The 21,984-nt window shown below is 41.3% G+C and overlaps 1 protein-coding gene across 1 annotated transcript in view; it reads left to right on the top strand.

Annotated features, from left to right (window-relative positions):
• Positions 1 to 18,177, top strand: part of efna3a (ephrin-A3a) — a 60,859-nt gene extending 42,682 nt beyond the window's left edge. Inside the window, exons 2-5 of the mRNA XM_078267685.1 lie at positions 6,864 to 7,165; positions 7,426 to 7,491; positions 9,106 to 9,183; positions 15,860 to 18,177. Coding sequence (XP_078123811.1) covers positions 6,864 to 7,165; positions 7,426 to 7,491; positions 9,106 to 9,183; positions 15,860 to 15,978 — 565 coding nt within the window. The 3' untranslated portion in view covers positions 15,979 to 18,177. The remainder of the gene's footprint in view (positions 1 to 6,863; positions 7,166 to 7,425; positions 7,492 to 9,105; positions 9,184 to 15,859) is intronic.
• The last annotated feature ends 3,807 nt before the right edge of the window (positions 18,178 to 21,984 follow it).

Genomic DNA, 21,984 nt, shown 5'->3' with positions numbered 1-21,984 from the left:
CACTAAAGTGTAAGCAGTATTGCTGCCAGTCTAAGTTGCCACACCAATGCAAAGCCCAAAGCACAGGGGCCAACTACAGCCAGAAAAACATTCCCAAGTGGTCCTTGGAAACGTTTCGCTCTATTAAAAGGAAAAAAGACACCTAGTGGCATCTATTACAGTTATTTTATGCAAAGAGTCTAGCTGGAGGAGAGCCACGGTTTAATATTCAACTGTGTCATCCATATTTCTGTTTGATATTTAAACTTCCTCTGTGGATGTCTAGAAAGTAAAGAGCAGCTTAAGCCACATAGATTAATCAATGGAATTTATGCCTGTCCATATTTCCTCTCAACGAGCTGGCAGCAACCCATAATGCTTTGCAAGTGATTTAATCAGAGATTGGCGCTGTGGCAATGGTGTTATTATGTTGATCATGATCAGATTTTGTTTCCCTCACTGCAACAATTCAAATAAGAATGCCCATTGAGCCGACTAGCAAACACAAAGTGCCCTTTGCGTCAGGCCGGTCTTTTTGATTCACGACTCCTTAAATCGGAGCGACCCTGTTTAAGCGTTACATATGTGAAATGCATATGTGAGCATTTCAACCACACTTCCAATATTGTTTAGTTTTAAAGGGTAATGTTGGTATTTTTCAACCTAAAAACAAGTACTTTTAGTGGACGTACATTGACAGTCCGCATTTTACCTATAGGATTACATTGAAGCCGGGTTTGCAGCTGCTGGTTACAGCGTTCTAGCTCAATACTGGACCAAATTCAAAGATTTTTGTCCACACAAATGCAAAGACACAAATATATAGGAAAATAGGGTTGAAAAATACCGAAAGGATTGAAGAGGTAAAGCTATCCAGAATTCCACAAGAAAAATGCTGAAAGACACATTTCAGCATACATGAATAACACATAGTGGTGAAACAATTAGTCAGTAAATGGACAAATGTGAGAATTTGCTGTTTATCATTCTTAATTCTAATAATAATAAATCTGCCCTGCAAGCTGCCTGATGCTGTTCTTTAGCTGAGGCTGCACCGTGACCTCCCAATGAGAGGGGAAAGTAAAAAGACTTCACTAATAGGAGATCAATAAAGTATCACTTTAAAGCTGAAATCAATAACTTTCTGCATGTTCAAAATACAGCAGCAATTGAGCGTTTAATGCTGCGCTCATGAAGTTGTTTCACCTCGTTGTTGACAAGCAGAGTAAATGTCATGACAAGCCGACATCACCACAAATGTATTAATTACTGAAGTTGTTAATTCATTTTAAATTGTTGGCATTTCTCAGTAGCAGAGCAGAGAGTGACGCACTCTGAGAAAATGATGACAATTGATTTTTTATTTTTTTTTTAAATCACAACTTGTGAGCCTTGGCCTGGTGTTTAGGTGATCGTCTTAAAAGGTATTTGTTGTAGCTGTCCAGGTGTCCTTGAGCAAGACTTGTAATTTCTTCAGCAGAACTATGCTGTAGGTGGTGTAGCTGTACAGGATAGCTCCCAGTTGTAGGTTTCTGTAAATGTTAGAAAATGTTATTGCAAACAAATGTGTCAGAGCTTTGCAAATGAGGGAAGCAAAGGTGGAAGGCTGGGGAATAAGCTGTTCGGAGGTTTATACAGGAGTGAGTAAATATGACAAGGTAATGCCCCTCAATTTCTCTGAGGCCAAAGTTAACCGAGGTTGTGGAGGAAACTGTTGGATGACTCCCAGTGGTCAAATAGTCTAAGAAGAGAGTTGCAGCGTTTGCCTCTTCCAACAGCCTAGCTCAGCACTTGTTTCTCCCTCAATCCTCCATTTTGGATCGAAACATTGTAAACCCGTTAATTGTGGTGTTAACTCAATCAGTGACGACTCACAGGAGATTGTGTGTGTGTGTGTGTGTGTGTGTGTGTGTGTGTGTGTGTGCGCGTGTGTGTGTGTGCGTGTGCGCGTGTGTGTGTGTGCGTGTGCGCTCGCATGCATGTGTGATGGTTGTCTGTGTCCTTTGTGCGCATGTGTGCGTGCACAAGTAATGAGTTTTGGTGCTGAGGTACAGAGAAAAACAGCAGAGCCCAGCTTGTCCCTGCCAGGGGACTCGATTGAAGGAGTCTTGTCGGTGGTAAACAGACGATTCGCAAATGGCTTTTTAGTCACGCCATTTTGCGCATCGGTAGTTTAACCTCCTGATGATTGGGATGTTGATTACCCCAGAGAGTGTGTGTTTTAAGGTCATCAATGATGCCACGCTGACCTCATCTTTACTGAGAGCAGCTTCTACAACTAAAACTAAACTAAAAAAACATAGCTGGACAGTGACACTGTAGAGATACAAGATTTTACATAATTGCTTTAATAAAAAGTTGAATTAACACATTTTTCATGGCAGCCATCTTGGAAAGCAGTAATGACAAACAATTCAGACACCAAAAAAACACCTTGTACTGTTAATTAGACAGATTACTTACTGTTGGTGTGGTGGGTGTGAGTCTGTGCGGCGACAAGAGCATTTACGCAAAAGTCGATTCCTCAAATGCAATCATACTGAGTCCATGGTGCTGTTTTTGACACGGAAAAGCTCTGTTCATAATTGCTTCGTAAATGTACAAGCAAATAAAGCAAGTTGGAGGACAGATTGTTGATATCTTTGCAAGTAAACCAATGTTTTGCAACGTTATAAGTATTGGAAGTAATAAATGCACTTTGCTTTACAGTTATTTAGCTTTCATGTGACATTTTCATTTTCCAGTGAGCAGCTATGATATTATTCCATAAAAGTGAGCCTCTAACATTTCCTGATATGTGCATTTGCAAATTAAAATACTGATATCATCGTATTCTTTACTGTGCCTATCAGCATTAATACTTGAAGTGTTGAAACCCACAAGTGTTTTTTTTTCTTCCACAGTCAGAAGTATTTTCTGCTACAAAGTTGGACTATGTTTGTCAAAAGCAACAACTTGTCTCTTCCAGCTGTTTTTAATGGATTTTTGAAAACAGTTTGAGCCTCTGGCAGTAATGTAGGGCAAACCTGCAGCAGAACAAACTAACTTCACTAACTTCAGACTGTAAAGCCTACCTCGCTGGGTTTAGACTTTTCATATCCATTCATGTCAGTGGGGTGGAAAGAAACAAATACAATTGCACTGGTATTATTTTCATTGAAAGTCAGCAGCGTTCATGCTTCTGCTTTGATGCTATCTAGCAAAATTAATATACAGAAAAATGACAGAGGACATGGATTTGTTTTAGTTTTAAGCTCAGTCAAGCAAAACATGAGATGATTGGCATCACTTATGTGGAAAGTTGCTCTTGTTACTAACAACTTAGTATTTATGATGTTATGGTGTTTTATTTTTTTACTCCAGGAAGTATAGATGTTCTGTGGCTGTAGAATATGCTCTGTTTCTGTCCACTGTATGCTTTTAAGTGTCTTTAGCTTTAGTGCTACCTTACAGTTGTTATTTATTGATACCGCCAGTATTCTCCAAAGACTCTTTTTAGCGCAGATGTGAAAGGTGCAGTGGTGCTATCTTTGTCTTCCTCGCTTGTTCCCCTCCTCCCCCCACCTCCTCCTCTTTCCCTCTCTCTCCCCTGCTATCTGCCTCCCCTGGCAGTATTCACCAGCCTGTGCAGCCTTTACTAACTAGCTGCGCATTCCCACTCATAGGAAAATGATGATGAGACAGCAAAACCAGCACAGAGACAATGCATAGCGGAAAGAGAAGGAGAGAGTTGGAGAGGGAAGGGGCTGCAGGAAAAGGGAGACAACGAGAGAATGAGAGCCATCAGTCTTTTTTTATGCACTTTTACCACATATATGTTTATCCCTGGGGAGCACTATGTCTCTGTCTAGGCCTTTGACTCCCGTTCTGTGCCTTTCTCTTTGTTGTCATCATTCAATGCATTTTCCTTCCTCACCCATCAAACCCCCCCACCACCCACCGTAACTTATTAAATCTCCTCTCACCCCCTTCTTCTGTTTCCTCTCTCCTCTTCTCCCTCCATTCCTCTCTGCCCTGCAACCTTTCTGTCTTGTGCGACTAAGTGGACTGCTTATATAACAGCATACACCTAGAGGGACTCGTCTCACCCAGCCAGCCTGTTCTTCTCACTCCACTCTTTTAGTCTCCTTTTTTCTCTTCTGCCCCACCTTACCTTCTCTTCCTTTTCCTCCTCTTTCGTTCTTCTTCTGCTTCTTCTATCGCTGGCTTTACGATAGGAACAAAATATTCTCCTGCTGTGTTGCTACGTCTACTGAGGCGAAGTGAAAAACAAAACAGTTGACAGTAAAGTAACAGAGTCGCATGTTCATCTGGGGCTGAACAGATTAGTCGAACAGCAGAAAATGAATCAACAACAATTGTAATAATCCATTTCCAGTAATTAAATTAAGTTATTTACCAAGAAAAAATAATAAAAATTCCCAAATGTGCAACTCAAAGGCTTTTTCTGTGTCTTGCATCATTGTAAATTGAATATCTTTAGACTTTGGATTGGACAAAACAAGCAATTTGAAGACGTCACTATTGGCTCTATGAGATTGTAATGTTTATTTTTCACTACTTCCTGACTAAATGATCAATAAATTAATTAGATATTGATAATGAATCGTTGAAGTCATAGATTCATCCCCATCTTGTCCACTCAAGCCACATGGATGCACCAAATAAGTTATTATTGTCCATTTCAGTAGCCGCTCATGTACAGTACATGTCTTTTTTTTGTCTCTCCAGCCAGTAAATCTTAAAACGTGAACCTATGCATTGACGCTGGTGAGTTATCTGCATTTGCTGTAGCCTACTGTCTCAGTAGCACCCAGCAGCGTTTTATCCATAGATACGATTGAGTGCTCAAACACAGACCCACATACACTCTTCCTCCTGCTTTTGCTTCCTTGCATTCAGGTCCTCTAGCACGCTGCCATCCTCTCACCTATTTCTCAATGACTGCATCACTCTCCTGACTTTTTACACGCCACTTGCATCCAGGATTCTCCTCATGGCATGTTTTTATATTCAAAGCACCCTCTTTCTCCCACTTTCATCTTAGGTCTATCTGCTTACCATTATCCCACACCCATTGTACCGCTTTATCTGTCTCTGCCCCTCCGTTCTCCCCCCACCTCAAACTTCCTCCCCTCCTCCACCACCAAACCCCCTCTCTAAATATAGTCCCTTTGAAGCATAGCTGTGTTGTCTCTTCTCGCAACACCGCAAGACAAAAGTCTGTCATCTCACATCTAAGCGGCGGGGATCGAAAGCACAGATAAGATTGATGGCCCAAAAAGAACTCTGGTTAAGAGAATTGATATTCATCTGCCTTGGCATGTGTGTAAACGAAGAGAAGAGGTGGAGATGAGAAGGAGGACGGGAGTGGAGGAGTGGATCCAGAAAAAAGGAACCGTTGTAACGAGAGAGAGAGAGAGAGAGAGAGAGAGAGAGAGAGAGAGAGAGAGAGAGAGAGAGAGAGAGAGAGAGAGAGAGAGAGAGAGAGAGAGAGAGAGAGAGAGAGAGAGAGAGAGAGAGAGAGAGAGAGAGAGAGAGAGAGGAGTTATGACATTTCTGATCCACATTTTGTAATTGAATAATAATCTCTCTGGAGGCCTGACCCAGTAACGTATGCATGTGTGCGTATAGTTGTGTGAGCACAATACATACACAGTGAGGGGTGTGCGTGTGCGCGTTCCTTTGTATGTGTGTAACAGAAAATGTGTAGCGGTAGAGAAAAAAATGAGTGCAGAAGAGAAAGAGGGGAGGTTTTCTATTTAAACATAAGACAGTGCAATACCTCCACCTACTGGTGCAAATGAGTCATTACAGCTGTAGTTGATGCATGTTTCACATCACTGCAGCCCAGGACAATTCCCATCTCATCAGCTCACCTGCAGGAGCCCTTCTAATGACTTCTACTTTGTCTAATTACAGATTGTGTAATTTACATAATAAGCATAGTTAGTATTATAAACAGTGAAGATCACAGCATGGCAGCTGAATGTGAAATCATATCATATCATCGACTCAGTTGTTCAGTGAGGAGTCTTGAATCAGCTGTGCCATTATGTACGACACACACACACACACACACACATACACACACATACACACACACACACACACATACATGCTCAACTTTAGAGTGGCCTTCCTTACCTGCTAACAGCCTGCTCGTCCATCAGTGGCAGTTGCCAAGGGAGCTTGGGCCGTCATATGTACCGTGTACAGGCCGGTTCCCCTGCGGCCAGAGCATACATTGCCACTGACAGGATCTCCTTCCGCCTCAATGACCCGGCCTGTAGCTGGCTCAGGGGAAGAGACGGGAGTGCAGATTATCATTCTGAGCACTGTTCTCAGCACTCGCCCCGAGGCATGTAGTGAGGAAGTGTGTGTTTTTACAGAGGGAGAAAGGTATAATAGTTTCTCTCTTGAAGAGAAGAGGGTGTTAATGTGCACTGAGGAAAAGGTAGTTAATTGTAAATGTATTTGAGAGGTTAAAAGAATAGTTCAACATTTTTGGTAAATTCTTTTATTTGCTTTCTTGCAGAGACAAAGCTTAGCTTAGCATAAAGACTGAACACTGCGCCAAACAGCTAGCCTGTCCAAAGGTACAAAATTCACCTGCAAGCACCTCTAAAGCTCACTAATGTTATAAGTGTAAAACTGACAAGTTTTATGTGTGGGATAAGTGATTTCCTGGAGTCAGGTTGCCTGGCAACCTCATGCTGGCGACTAGGCTCCAAATGTTAAACTAGTGCTTAACGGATAATTAAAACAATTATTTTTACAATTATTATTATTTGCAGCCCTAGTTACTTATCCACATTTCTGTCTGTCTTTCCTTCTTTCTTTATTCCTCTTGTCCTTCATCTCCTTCTGTATTTTTCATTCAGGCTACGGAGGGAGGGATACACGGTGCAGGTCAGCGTCAATGATTACCTGGACATCTACTGCCCGCACTATAACACCAGCCAGCGGGGGACATTGGAGCGCACCGTGGCCGAGCAGTACATCCTCTACATGGTCAGCTACCGCGGGTACCGCACCTGTGACCCCCAGCTGGGCTTCAAGCGCTGGGAGTGCAACCGGCCCCATGCTCCTCATGCCCCCATCAAGTTCTCTGAGAAGTTCCAGCGCTACAGCGCCTTCTCGCTGGGCTACGAGTTCAATGTTGGCCAGGAGTACTACTATATCTGTGAGTCAGGCAGCAAACGCTGGTTTATTGTGATGGATAGAAAAAGCCTGACATCCAATATTTTAATAGCTTCCCTTCAGCCGCTGTCACCCACATGTATTGATAGCATGTGGGGGCTGCTAATAGATTCTGGAAGTTCAGCTGAGGACAGGCGGCTGCTCAGTTCCAGAGCTGCAGTTTGCACAGGTGATTGTTGAGGGTGGTCTGGCCTGCAGAGGGCACAATGTTGACATGTTGTGTGTGTTTGCTCTCTGTTTCAGCCACGCCCACCCACCACCACGGCCACAGCTGCCTGAGACTGAGGGTCTACGTCTGCTGCTCCACTGGTGAGACCAAACAACTTCCTCTTACCTCCATAGGTCTCTTCCACTCATTTCATACCATTTCCTCTCTTTCTGTGTCACCTCATTTTCACTTTGCTCTCCCCTCCTATCTCTTTGTATCTCCCAAACACACAGAGAAACAGAGACAAAGAGGCAGAGAGAAACACGCAAAAAAAACTAAGATCTGACAGTCTTGTCTCAGAGAGAGGCTTTTCTGCCGTGCGGTGTCTTGGCGAGGTTTTGATGATGGCGTCTTTTCCCTAGAAGCAGCGCTTTGATGGCTTAATGTTATTCTCTGTCTCAGTGCTATTACAGTGATGCTCTATCTCTCTCTGTGAACGACATGCTCTCGTGAAGCCGCACAAAAGATGTAAAAGGAAAAAAACTGATGCAGCTGCAAGATTCAACTCTCTCTCTACACTAAAGCTCTCTCTGTCACTCCCCCTCCTCCCTATCCCCCACTGTCTATCGCTTCTTCGCTCTTTCTGGCTCTCTGATGCTTGCCCTGTATAGTGTGTGTGTGTGTGTGTGTGTGTGTGTGTGTGTGTTTACCCTGGTAGCCTGCTCTCTCCCCTGCAGGCCTTTGATCAGGGAGCCCAGTGCTGAACGCCTCCCCCCTCTCCTCTAACCTTGTCAGCACTAATACATCCCACACTCAGGCCAGTGTCAGCCCCTGTGTACACATCACCATAACACCCACCACCCCATCCCAGTGTCACGGCAAATCTATTAATGTGTCTACCACGCCTCCATTTGCTTCTGTGTGTTTGTGTGCATCGCTGTGTGTGTGCGAGATGTAGAAATTAGAGCATGTGTGTAGGTCTGCACATGGCAGTTTGACGGCTGTAAATCTTTTTAATGTGTGTGTGTGTACGTGTGCATGAATGGCAATGTGTGCATTGGTGCATTTAGTCAGTTTACAATCCGCAACCTTTACTCAGCAAGGTCATTTTAACAGCTTTCTATCAAAAAGCTGTTGATTTCAGCTGCCTCCAGACCGGTTTTATTTTCTCTGCATGTCTCCCACCTTAACCCTTACTTTAAGACTTTAAGATAACAAAGAGATGTGAATAATCATAGCACATGTTTTACATTTGCAAAGAGCTGCAACTTGATTGCTACCAGCTTCTATGTAAATTCTCCGTGAATGCTCTTTCATCTTACTATGTTTCAGAATCACAGGCTCACACAAACATACATATTTAGTTTTAAAAGAGCAGAAAATACACAGATGTATACACATGCACATCTACAAACCCACACATCATTCATTCATGGATAATTTGGCGATGCAGACTGAATGTTATTCTGTGTCTAGACGAACAGTAAATGTAAAATTATTTCTGTCCACAGGTTCCAAATGCTTTTAATCTTCACATAGAAGTCTGGATTCTCAGTCCAGGATTTCTTTATGCTTTCTCAGTGACAGGGGCACACCAACTGCTCCAAGCTGTATACAATTTAGTGGTGCCAAAAAATGCACATTTTTCCCAGTCTTGTCATTTTAATGAGGTGTTTTCTCTCCCGGTCTCTCCTCCCTCTCTCCTCCTGCTTTTTATTTCTCCCTCTATTTCCTTTCTTTTCTGTCTTTGTGTGTACATGTGGTGTGTTCCTCAGTTTCCCAGGCAGATGATGACTCCAGTCAGACCTCTCCCGAGTACACAGTCAGGCCAAACATCAAAATACACAACATTGGTGAGTGACTTTGAGTTGCTGAAAATGAACAGCAGCCAATAGCCAGATGCCGGTCAATATTTGGCTGAGGCTGCAAAGCTTGATTTGTGTCCCAATCATTGTGGAAAGGAATCAACCATTTGTTAGTTTTGCTATGGTTGGCAAAAGAAAATCCACAGCCCATAGCTGGTTGATGAGTAAAACCTTTATTTTCTGCTTTTGAAAATGTTATATGGGTAAGACGGTGAACAATACAACTAGTGATTCTGCAGTAGTGACACACTTACCTTCTTACATACTACATACTGCATTTCCGGGCATCTGTGTAAGAACAAATTAACTCACTTAACCCAACAGCATGAGTATTGGATCAGTTCGACACTTAAATTATCAGAATGGGTATAATGGGTAATATTAAACCAGAATTACAAAGAAAAAACTAAAACTTTATCTTGTTCAATTTACATCACACACACACACACACACACACACACACACAGGTAAAACGTATGCAAGGTCAGTAAAGGTCTTGTAAGGAATGAAAGGTTCCTGTTTGCTAAAGAGCAAACATGTCAGAGAGCAAGTCAATTGTACAGCTGAGTGGTTACATAAACCCTCTATTTTTCTTTCTCACAAAAGCCTCTTGCCGGGAATCATTTAGTTTGCTTGTTTCTCGGAGCTGTGGGCAGTCTGTGACGAGGGCTAAGAGAGTGTAACCTGCCTCAGATGGAAACTGAGACCAAGAGAGATGGAGCGAAGAGAGCTCTTGAGCCATCGGGGGGGAGAGAGGGAGGGAGAGAGAGGGAGAGAGAGAGAGAGAGAGAGAGAGAGAGAGAAATATGAAGAGAAATGCAGCAGGAGAAAGCTTGGCAGAAAAGAGAGAGAGAGAAGTCAGATAACGAAATTAAACCAGAGGGGGGGGCAGAGAAAGGGGGTTGCAGAGGAAGAAAGAAAAGCTCAGTGGTGGGCGAATTGCTCAGCACTAACTCCAGCTCAAGCTTACGTAGAATTTTATATAAAAAATAAAAACATACACACACTGGCAGGGAATCATAAAAGAAATCATAGCCTCTAGCATTGTGATGCATTTTGCTGAATACATTTAGAGGAATAACAAAATCCAGACACACAGATGTATGCACACACACACACACACACACACACACACACACACACACACACACACACACACACACATATATATACTTAAATACAACTGGTACCCCTGATGGTCCTGCTGACCGCTGGACACCCACTCTCTGACTCACCCTCAGGTCCAGCCCAACCCACAGACTGGCTTTGCATCAACAAATCTCCCCATCTATCTATCTCTCTCTCTCTCTCTCTCTCTCTCTCTCTCTCTCTCTCCCCCCCACATATGTTTGGATTTGCTGTCATCCTCGTTACTTTATTATTAGCTTTGCTTCTATGTCACATGATCCTTATTTAACAGGGTGTTTTGAGGATAATTCTGGTCTATTACAACTTGTAGTTTTCAGCCATCATTTCTATGGGTAATAATAAGGCTTGGGGATCAATAAAGTATCTATCTATCTAGGCTGTTAAGTTAGTTCTGGAAACGTTGTGACCTTGCTAAAGTCAGAGAGGGCAAGAAACATGAGCAGTAAGATGATTTAAAGGAACACGCCGACTTATTGGGACTTTAGCTTATTCACCGTATCCCCCAGAGTTAGATAAGTCCATACATACCCTTCTCATCTCCGTGCGTGTTGTCACTCTGTCAGAGGCACCCACCGCTAGCCTTGCTTAGCACAGATCCTGGAGGTAACTGGCTCCAACTAGCCTACAGCTCCCAATAAGTGACAAAATAACGCCAACATTTTCCTATTTACATGTTGTGATTTGTATAGTCACAACATGTACAACGTCACATGAGACACAGCCAACGTATTTGTATAGTCACAGCGTGTAGCTGTGTACACGCTGTGACTATACAAATCACAACATGTAAATAGGAAAATGTTGGCGTTATTTTGGGAGCAATAGGCTAGTTGGAGCTGGTTACCTCCAGGATCTGTGCTAAGCGAAGCTAGCAGTGGGTGTGTCAGACAGAGTTACAACACGCATGGAGATGAGAAGGGTATGTATGGACTTGTCTAACTCTGGGGGATACAGTGAATAAGCTAAAGTACCAATAAGTCGGCATGTTCCTTTAAACAAATCCCTGGGTCAGCCAAACCTACTTGGAAGAGAAAATAGAGGCCAACAATACAAATATTACTCAAGCTGTCTGCTGTAATCATCACAGTTTATCATTTGTGAAATGAGCTGCTGCCACCATTTGCAATCTGCAGTGCTTGTGAATCAATTTTGTGAAAGGGGACACTGTTGTCTTATTTACAACCTGCCAGATAATCTGACTCACTTGTCTTTGTTGCCCCATTAGAAAGTGTTTCCATATCTTAGTTATTACTTTGTTGAGTCTATTTTGTAACATAAACTACAAAAAGACCCAAGTTGTAATAAACCAGAAGCATCCTGTGAATTGACTTGATTTATCTTTTTTTTATGATTTTAATTTATTTTCCAATACCTTGAAACACACATCTGTTCTATATAGCAGAGATTAGTTATAGTAGAGCATCTTATAATGAACAGCTTATTGCCACAAATGTGCTACAACAGTTCAGCATCAGTCTTGATGCTTGCTGCTTGAATTAATCATAATCTTATAGTTTCCTGCAGCAATGCTTAGTATACTCTGTGCATTCCTCCATCTGTGACTTGCCCTTAAACACTTTCCTCCTATATTGAGTGTCTGCAGCAGTAGAAGGGCTAAAGGCTGCAATATAAATAAGGTGGTGGACCAGAAAATGTAACCGTAAACACACCATTTTAAGATGCGTCAATAGGCACCAGCACCCTTGATTCATCTGTTCTGAACGACTTATGTGCAGATTTTCTCAAAATCAGTCATAAATATAGTTGTGATCCACCAAGTAATCCGAAACACTTCATCCAACATGTGCAGTCTGTATACAAAGAATAATTGAAACACTGCTTTAAAAACAGCTTTGAGGCTGATAGCAGCTGCAATGCTTTAGTAACAACTTAAAAGGGTAACTATCATTTTTTTTCAACCTGGACCCTATTTTCCAATGTTTTTGTTTCTAAGTGACTGATGGGAACAACAATCTTTGAAATTAGTCCAGTGTTAAGCAAGATCACTGCAGTCGGCAGCGGCGAAACAAGCTACAATGTAAGTTAATAGGGCAATTGTCCAGCTTGTATTTACATTCACAAAAGTGCTCGTTTGGCCACTGACAGGCTCAGATTAATATAAGTGTCTGACAACATTATGGAAAGGATTTTTAAGGAGGTCGACCTTTCTGTTAAAGAGTAAGATCCTTTTCTTAAACATAAAAACATCCGCGAAATTGCGTTCGCTAAACCCTCCCGACTCCATGTAAATACAGTAATTTTAGCATCGTAAAATACACTTCATTCCAACCATCACAACTTTAGTGTTGGTTGAAATAAACATAGTTTACCGATTTACATCTATCTCTGAAGGGATCATTTCCATAATGTTGTCAGACACTGAGCCTGTCAGTGGCAAAACAAGCACTTTTGTGAATGTAAATACAAGCTGGACAATTGCTCTATTAACTTACATTGTAGCTTGTTTCGCCGCTGCCGACTGCAGCGATCTTGCTTAATACCAGGTTGAAAAAAACGGTAGTTACCCTTAAAGGAGACATATCATGCGAATGTTTAGGTTCATACTTGTATTTTGTGTTCCTCCTAGAACATGTTTACATGCTTTAATGTTCAAAAAACACATTCTTTTTGCTCGTACTGTCTGTCTGAATATACCTGTATTCATCCTCTGTCTGAAGTATTCATCCTCTGTCTGAAGTGCCTGTCTCTTTATGCCTCCCTCCCGAAAAGTCCAGTCTGCTGTGATTGGCTTGCGAGAAAAATATGGCGCACCTTTGCAAAGGTAGTTCTCAAGCCGTGGGGGGAGATTCTCAGATGGTTGGGTAGGGGAGTATATTCAAAGGAGCCTGCATGTGGCATAGGAAGGGGAGTCAAATCTGAGTGGCTTGTTGAATCCCATGTTTTCTGATCTAGGCAGCCCACAAAAAACGAACTGGGTTGTCTTATTTCACAGATTGTGGTTTGGTAGGCACTCCAGATACTCAAATGTATGTGCACAAGAACTAAAAACGTTTTCATATGTCCCATTTAACAGCCTCCGCTTCATTTTCTGTCTTTTCTTGGGCCGAGGAGTTATTTTTTTGTTGCGTTCTAACCAATCAATTGTGAGGAATGTATCCATCACGATATTTTCTATTGACACACAAAAGCTACGATAGTGGTTGCTAGGAGCAATTAAGTTCAGGTTTGTCATGACAATCGGAGACATTTTCATATTAAACAGTTCACTCTGTTTGTGATCTTACAATAACTTTCAGCTGCATCAATCTCATCCACGCTTGTTGTCATTTTTCTGTTGCTCTATGTCATGGAGGTAGCTCCAGGTAGGTATGAAGAAAGATGGCATTAAGCCAGTTGAATTTCCTCATCGTTTCACCTCCCTCACTGACCTATAGAGCAGTAACCATACATGACGGGTCCATCGCCTCACGTTGTTCACGCATCACTGCGAGTCTACCATCGTTGTAGCATTGTTTGCGCGAGGATTTATCAGACCAGACAACCTTCTTCCACTCATGGACAGTCTAGAGCTGATGTTTCTTATCTCACTGTAAATGCCTTGGGCGATTACCGCAGACAGGAGAGCTACCCCGTGTGCTCGTCTGTTGTTATACCCCATACAGACGAGACCGCACCAGAGCACTCAGAAATTGATTGCTGTATCCCACAATTGTACTGTGATGTTCAGTGTCATACTGTGGACCTTTGATAACTTGTTATGGCTCGAGGCGCCCGGCATCCCCCACATTTATCTTCCAAAGGCGGCCTCCCTAAATAGCAAGGGTTTTTATGAGGTGCATATTGTACAGCTTTGTGATTGTCAAAGCTCTTGGCACCCACAAATAAAGTCTGTAACATCACACAAAATGAATCAGTTCATCTGAAGAAACTGTGGAAATGCAGCTGTAGCTGCATGTTCATGTTTGTGTAAAAGTAAGCGAGACCTCACTTCTTCTGCAGGCGCAGGGTGTCTCTTCTTCTGGTCACTGAGTCTACATTTTATTTCTGGAGCCTCTCTAATTAAACCTTTTGGAGAGACAACCCGGATGGTGAGAAGGCCCCGCAGTGACCTGTGAGCATTACCTGAGGCAGTGCTGGTTTATATTCTCCCTTCTGCCTTGACTGACTGTTTTCTGTTTGGGTTCATCCCAGTGCACTGCGGTGTGAATGTTAGTGTTGTGTGTCATTGCCGCAGACAGATGCCTTGCGAACTCTGATTTGGTCACACACAACCAGGACAAACCAGAGCGGTTGGATGGTTTGCTCTCAGACAGAGAAGGCAACAACAAAATTCCATTCATTCATCAAACATCATGTGATTGTTCTCTCTGTTATCTCTTATCACCACCCTTGTTTTTACTTGCAGCCAATTACTGTCTCCATTATATTTAGTAAACTCTAGGCAAGGCTTTAACGTCACCGTGAAACAGCATTTTGAAGACATCTTACCTCCTTAATTTGATGTATTTCCTGTTGAAAGCCAGTTTGATTTAATGGAAGATGATATGCCCGCTGTAACTTTAACGCACTGGGACATTATGATGACAACATAATAAAGTAAAAGTAAAGGGATTTTCATAGACAAACACAATCTTTTTGCTGTTTTGGCACACAATTTGTCAAATAGATATATCCTTTCTTGTATCAAAACAAAAAAGTATTTTTTCATCTTTGCAGTGTGATTTTAAGCTGTTAAACCTAAATAACTTCCTAATGATTAAATATAACATTAGTTTGACACATCTCAAGGCTTTACATTTTTTCCATCACCCCTCTTCTTCACATACATCTCTCTTTCATGTCTGGTGTGGGCTGATGTGACTCACGTCAGGAAGAAATTGCAGCTTTCTTCTGACTTTGTTGGATTACTCTATAGAAAAAAACTTTTTTCTAACATCTCAATGCCCAGCTGTTCTTATAGTTGTGTAAGCAACAGAGCTGTTTGGCTCCTTTTGCTTTACTTTGGCATGTAATAAACCTCTCGATATAATAAGAAACATTTTGTCAAGACCGAGCATAATGACTTACTGTAATCCACTTTTTACCGAATATTACAAAATGTGTTCTTCCAGCTCTTTCACCATCTTTCCCCTCCTGCTAATGTTCTGTTGTGTCTAATCAATGGCAAGGCCATAGTAATTTGGTTTGATTGAAATCCCTCTAAGATAAAAACATCATTAGTGTGAAAAGAGGAATACATGGAAAAAAAAAACAGATCAGAAATAAAAGTGTTTTTAATTTTCCATCCCACGGGGAAAATGGCCATATGTACCAGTGCTGATGATAATTGGTGGTTTGTTGATAATTGCGTCGTGTCTTTTTTTTCCTGCATGTGTTAAAGCACAATTTCCATGCATCACACACTGCCATTAGATTGATGAATTAATAATGTAGTAATGGTTTGTTTCCTTCTGTCTGGCACACACACACACACACGCTCCCTCTCACACTTTCACACTCACGTTCTTCTCTTTTCTCGCTTTCTTATTTTCTCTTTCTGTGACTTTCTCTCCAGATGAATTTAACCCTGAAGTTCCCAAACTGGAGAAAAGCGTCAGTGGCAGCAACCCATCACGTGACCGCCTTCTTCTTACCCTGGCGATGCTGCTCGTGTCTGCTGTCCTTTTGTCCTAGCGACTTGTCACCGTGAGTGACACCTCATGCATAGCTGGGACCGCCTTGTCCAAAGGGCTTTGTATCCACCAAGTTGTTGTAGTAAAAGTTGGCAGAAACACAGGAGAGGATAATGCAGAGGTGCAACAGAACCACAGTCAAAGGGGACACAGAAAGGAAATCCTTGAACTTAAACTTAACTAGACTTTTAAAAAGGAGAGGCCTTTTGCTGTCATATTTACACTAGTGTATTTTGACACTCCATGTGTTGATGGACGTCATTATCATATGAATACCACAGCATTTCATGCCACAACATGGAGACCATTCTGAATTGAACTTCTGTGCTGCTGTCATGCCTGAGAAAGTGGACTTGTAATAAATTGGATGTAGACTACACACTCTTATTGTAGCATGGATATAAAAATCACATGAGGATTTTAAGCTGCACTGTTCAGCTGATGAAAGCAATGTTTTTTTGTGACTGTAAGCTTTGAAAAAGGTGGCAAACCTGGAATTTGCAGTGGATTTTTAGGCCTTGGACAATGGACTAGGAATGCAAATGTTTAAAACTCGACTTAGATGTAGTTAAGAGCAAGCTGGACTCTAGAACTGTACTGATCTTACCTGGGCTATACAGGATATTTACATAATCAGTCAGCGATGAGAAAAGCTGCCATTATCCTGGACATTGAAGAATGTTTTCACACTGGTGTGAGGGAGCTGCTGGTAATAACAGCCCAAGGTGTTTCTTAAGAAAAGGGAAAGACTTTGTGAGGATATCCACAGGCCTTTCAAGAAACCATTTTCACCAGACATCAAAAATACCCCTGGCTTTGTGATAGGTACAGATGCAAAGCCTGTGTTTTTTAGAAGATAGCGAGTGTCCTCTTAGAACTAGTCCTTTGTCTGCATTTTCTGCCTTCACACTTTAACAACCCTTGAAAAATACAGACCCTGGACTAGTAATTTGACGGCACTTAGACATGGTAGATGTGTGTAGATGCATTTACCTTCAGCACTTCGCATTGATTTTCCGGATGTCAAAGCTTTCTCCTCGCAGCAATCAGCCAAGTTATTTAGAATACCACTAATTTACAATTCTCAAAAACCTCTCTCTGCAGCAAGTTCCCTTTTTAATGCCAGACAAACCAATCTATTCCTTTTCCACTTCAGAGGTTCCCAGTCAATCAGTGCTGATGGCCATTACAGCAGTCACAGTCACCATGGAAACGACCCCATACAGTCGCCAGAGTGCGGCAGCAGGTGCCTGAGGAGAAATTGTGCTATGAGTCTCAAAGTAACGCTGCCGCCATTTTGTTAAAAAAAAACAAAAAAAAACACGTGTGAATGTGAAAATAAAGAGAAGTTCACTTTTTTATATTGTAATACAACATAGGCTGGCAAATAATCAGATTACAATGTTGTGCTTTTTTAATTTATTTACTTTTCAAATGTATTTATTTTAACATTAAAATATATTATTTATCTACCTAATTTATTAATGTGCATTTGTAGGCCTTTGGTCAATAAGCTATTGTGCCATTTTTTTAATTCTTTTTTTTAAACAGTGGAATTTTTACTGCAGCATTTTGCTTGTGTAGATAAATAAGCAGATGTAATTCAGCCTAACAAACAGAGAGGGTTATTGGTTATGACTAATCAGTAGGGATATACACTCAGTAACCCTACTCTCATGTAACAGATACCACTAACCAGATTGTGTTGCTGAAGTGCATGTCATAAACCAACTGTGAATGCACAAACAGTTGATGGAAGAGCAGCATTCCTCAAGTGCTGCACTTGCGAAAACGAAGGCGTCTGCATTGTAATGTATATTTATAATACATGCTGGTTATGGAATGTGCTTGAGTGTGTGTGTGTGTGTGTGTGTGTGTGCGTGTGCGTGGAAGCGAGTAAGAGAAAAAAACGTGCACATTTGTGTGCGTATGTATGTAGAATGTGTTCGTCCGCGCTTTTCGAGTATGTTGCATTTAGAAATTTCGTACCCGTTAAGGAGTCGTTTGTAGGATCTGAATATGCAAGTGTGTATGAGAGAATGTGCTCTTCTGTAATGTTAGTTTACGTTACGGGGTTTGGGAAGCGGGCAAAAAGCATTTACTGGTGTTGAAGACAACCACAAGAAACGTGTTTACCTTTGACAAGAATGAATAATAAAAAAAACACAACTGTAAATTGATCCAAGAATGATTAAAACAATGCCAATTAAAGTCTTTTTGCAAATTTACTTCTGGGTTTATTTATCAGTGTATAACAAACTGAATGCACGGTTTCTTTGCCTCTGCCCTTTCTTTATCTTGACAGTGACTCCTTCACCTTCACTCACTCTGCACTCACTTCTGTTTGTTTTTCTTGAGCACTACTTGAAGGCAATGCTCTCCCTCTTTCTCTCACACTCCCACTTTTAGATCTGGTTGAACAGACAGCACTCTTGCTACACATTCACTTTCTTACACAGCTCATCCTTACAGCACCTCGCTTCAGTTTTTGCAAACACTTCTGTCATAAAACATAATGACAGCGTGGGGGGAAAGTCACGGCTCCACATCTCCCACTCTATCCATCTCTCTCTCTCTCTCTCTCTCTCTCTAAAAAACGAAAATAACACCTGCAAGCCATTCATGTCTCCAAAAATCTGTCTCCCTCTGTTTCTCCATGTCGCTCTCCTTTCACTTTGCCCCTGTCAGCTTCTTTCTAATCTTTGTAAGCAGAACAGAAAGAAGCTGACAGTGGGGAGGGACACATGTCTCAGATGCACTAATGTCCATGTCAAAAGGGACGGAGGGAGCAGATAAGATTTTGTCTTTGATCTTACACATCAGGCCTGACATCACATTGGAGAGAAAGAAGTAGAGCAGATTCTGCTGTCGGCTGTCAATGTCTACCTTCCAGACTTGGGTCAAAGTGTGTGTGTGTGTGTGCGTGTGTGCGCTAGTGTGCGTGGCTCTTTCTGCCTGCTTTCCTGCATGTGGAAGCGAGTAAGAGAAAAAAACGTGCACATTTGTGTGCGTATGTATGTAGAATGTGTTTGTCCGCGCTTTTTGAGTATGTTGCATTTAGAAATTTCGTACCCGTTAAGGAGTCGTTTGTAGGATCTGAATATGCAAGTGTGTATGAGAGAATGTGCTCTTCTGTAATATTAGTTTACGTTACGGGGTTTGGGAAGCGGGCAAAAAGCATTTACTGGTGTTGAAGACAACCACAAGAAACGTGTTTACCTTTGACAAGAATTAATTTTAAAAAAAACTGTAAATTGATCCAAGAGTGTGTGTGTGTGTGTGTGGAGAGCTAGTGCAAAGAAACTTTAATTACGCAAACGTTAATTTGTATGTGATTGATGATTTAGTTGTCAGAAGTTGAGTCATACTTAACCAAGCAGGTTCCAATGAAGTGATTATTTAATATCTGTTTCACAGCTGCTTGACTCTGATTCTGTCTGACATTTGTGCATTTAGCTGACAGACTGATAATTGTTGAATATTACAGTAGGTCTTGGATTACAGTCCTTTACCTACTTAGAAGTTTGGACTTGCACATAAATGTTTCAGAGTTTTGACACTGGGGAAGAGGGGAAGGGTTTTAGCTGCGGCTCCAGGGCCTGACTTGACAACTTAAACCATAATTTTGCAGGAAATCATCCTGCTGCGTTTTTGGCAGTGAGGCTGTCTCTTGTTAGTTATGTAAGGGAATTTACACTGTCATAGTTACACCTTAAATATGTCTGAAAAAAGCGTATGTTTTGCTTGTGCCTAAATTGAACATTAATTGATGCGCTTACTATTCAAATGAGCGGATCTGGAGTGTTGCGAGTGGATTAAAAATGCCCACCTTTCCCTGAGCGGCTGACACAGAGCTTCACGTTTCCACAGTGAATATCCAACAAGTGCTCTGCCCAGACTCTAACTACGGAAGACATTCCATTAGCAAAAGCGGATGGCCTCTTCTCCATTTGGAGGCATATTATCATTTTCTGAATCATTTACTGTGAGATAAGCCATCTGTAGCATGGGCAGGCCCTTGCCGTCGAGAAGAATTCCCCTGACAAGCTGCACTGTCTGACCTAAACAATGAAACAGATGCCTCCTCCTCAGATAACTTGTTATAGATCAGGACATCAATGAGACAATCACTGAAACTGGTACTGCCTTCAACTGCTTTTTTGAAAACTCCTCTTTCAAGGCTTGGAGTCGTAAAAAATGAGTTGTGTGTCGGTCACATGCCTCTTGTGAGGAAAATTATGTAATTGACATAATCAAGGTTTTTTTGTGTTTTATTTGTGGAATCATGCAGCACAAGAAAGAAATTTGGCAGCTGCTTTTGTCCAAAGATACTTAAAAAAAATACTTCTTTAATACAATACACATATATCAGGGGTTGCTAAATTTGGAATAGAAGGAGGCAGGAACACCAACTCTACGATTTATGACCAACCTGAGCAACCACCAGGAAATGTATAATGCATGGCATAATGATTACTTTTACATGCACTGCAACTACACATTAAACAGAGTGAACATGAAAACATATTTCAATGCCAGCTGTATACACAAGATGCTTCTCACTTTACAGTCTACTTTCTTTGGTTCTGGAAATGCTTTGCAATCCATAGTAGCTGCCAAAAGTCTTTCTGTGATCTTTATGCCACTCAGTGCCTGTATGTGTGTGTACATATTAAGTATATTACATATTTTCTGCATTCACTCACTGAACCGCTGAGGAAGCCTTTTTTATTTCAGTTTTTTGTGGGTTCCTGATTTTTAAAGTACTTTGAGGTGTAGTACATATAGTATATGTACAGCCATGCATTTATTGTATGTACTCTATGTGTAACAAGGTTTCAGTTTCATGTGCTCTCTTGTGTCAGATATACTCAGGTTTTCCAGCTATACTTTTAAGACAAAAACCTTTGACAACATGGGAAAACATCTCTACCAGGTATCTTGTTGCTAGACAGCAGATATTATGAGTATATTCTACATAGTGTAATCACCACATTTACATTCCACCCACAGGTGTCGCCAAAGCTTTCTTTCATTCTGTGTGTCTCCTGGGGAGACAGCGAGATACATACAGGACATGTGAAAACCATTATGCAAAAGATTTACTGTAAGCATGTTTGCCTATAGGATACAAATTCAATTCAGGCAAATAATGATGAGTTTGGTTTATGTATTACGTGGTCTGTGTACTTGGAAATAGATTTTGTTATTTTTATTAATCTAAGCAGGTCTGAACATGTGTTTAACTGCTCCCATTCAGGATTATGTTAGTTCAAGGGTGATTCATCATAGATTAAGACAAGAATGAACATATTTTCCATGTAAAACAGAAAAAGTTGACTTATTTCTACTGAGTTAAACTGAGGAAAGGTTTGTTGGCACATAACCCCCCCCGTAAAACTGCTATTTGTCGTCTTTACACTATGTTTTTTGTATGGATTAAAGAAACACAATATAACATGGAAATTACTTAGTTTTAGAGGTGCTAGGTAGATTATATTACCTTTACCTTTACAGCGGGCTACTTGTTTCCCCCTGTCCAGTGTTTATGCTGAGCTAACTAGCTGCTGTCAGTAGCTCCATATTTAGCACACAAACACAAAAGTGGTATCAATCTTCTCATGTAACTTTCAGCAAGAAAGTAAAGGAATATGTGGGGTCGGCATTCACTCTCGATAATAGTCCCTTTTTGAGCTGATCAGATGAACAAGTCGTGTTAAAGTCTAAATGTGAAATCTGCAAACAAGAACAATTTAGCTTCTTTGAAATTCCTCAAAAACTTGCATTTATGTCATAATTGGTCTAATTTAAATGAAAACTTCCATTTTTACAATGACAGCACGCTACTGGGTTTTATGAGGTAGACCTTCTTGGACATGTTAAGAGAGGCAGGAAAATGTGAATGTGCATCTTAATTAGAATGGTGTTAAGCTTCCTAGAGGGCTTTGCTGTTGCGCACATTAATTTGGGCTCTTGCCAATCTTCAGATCAGTTGACTAATGTGTTG

This window comes from Sander vitreus, chromosome 14 (assembly GCF_031162955.1).
Source record: "Sander vitreus isolate 19-12246 chromosome 14, sanVit1, whole genome shotgun sequence".
NCBI classification, from domain to species: Eukaryota; Metazoa; Chordata; class Actinopteri; order Perciformes; family Percidae; genus Sander; species Sander vitreus.
Note: the sequence above shows the minus strand (reverse complement) of the source record. Positions and strands in the feature narration are given on the sequence as shown.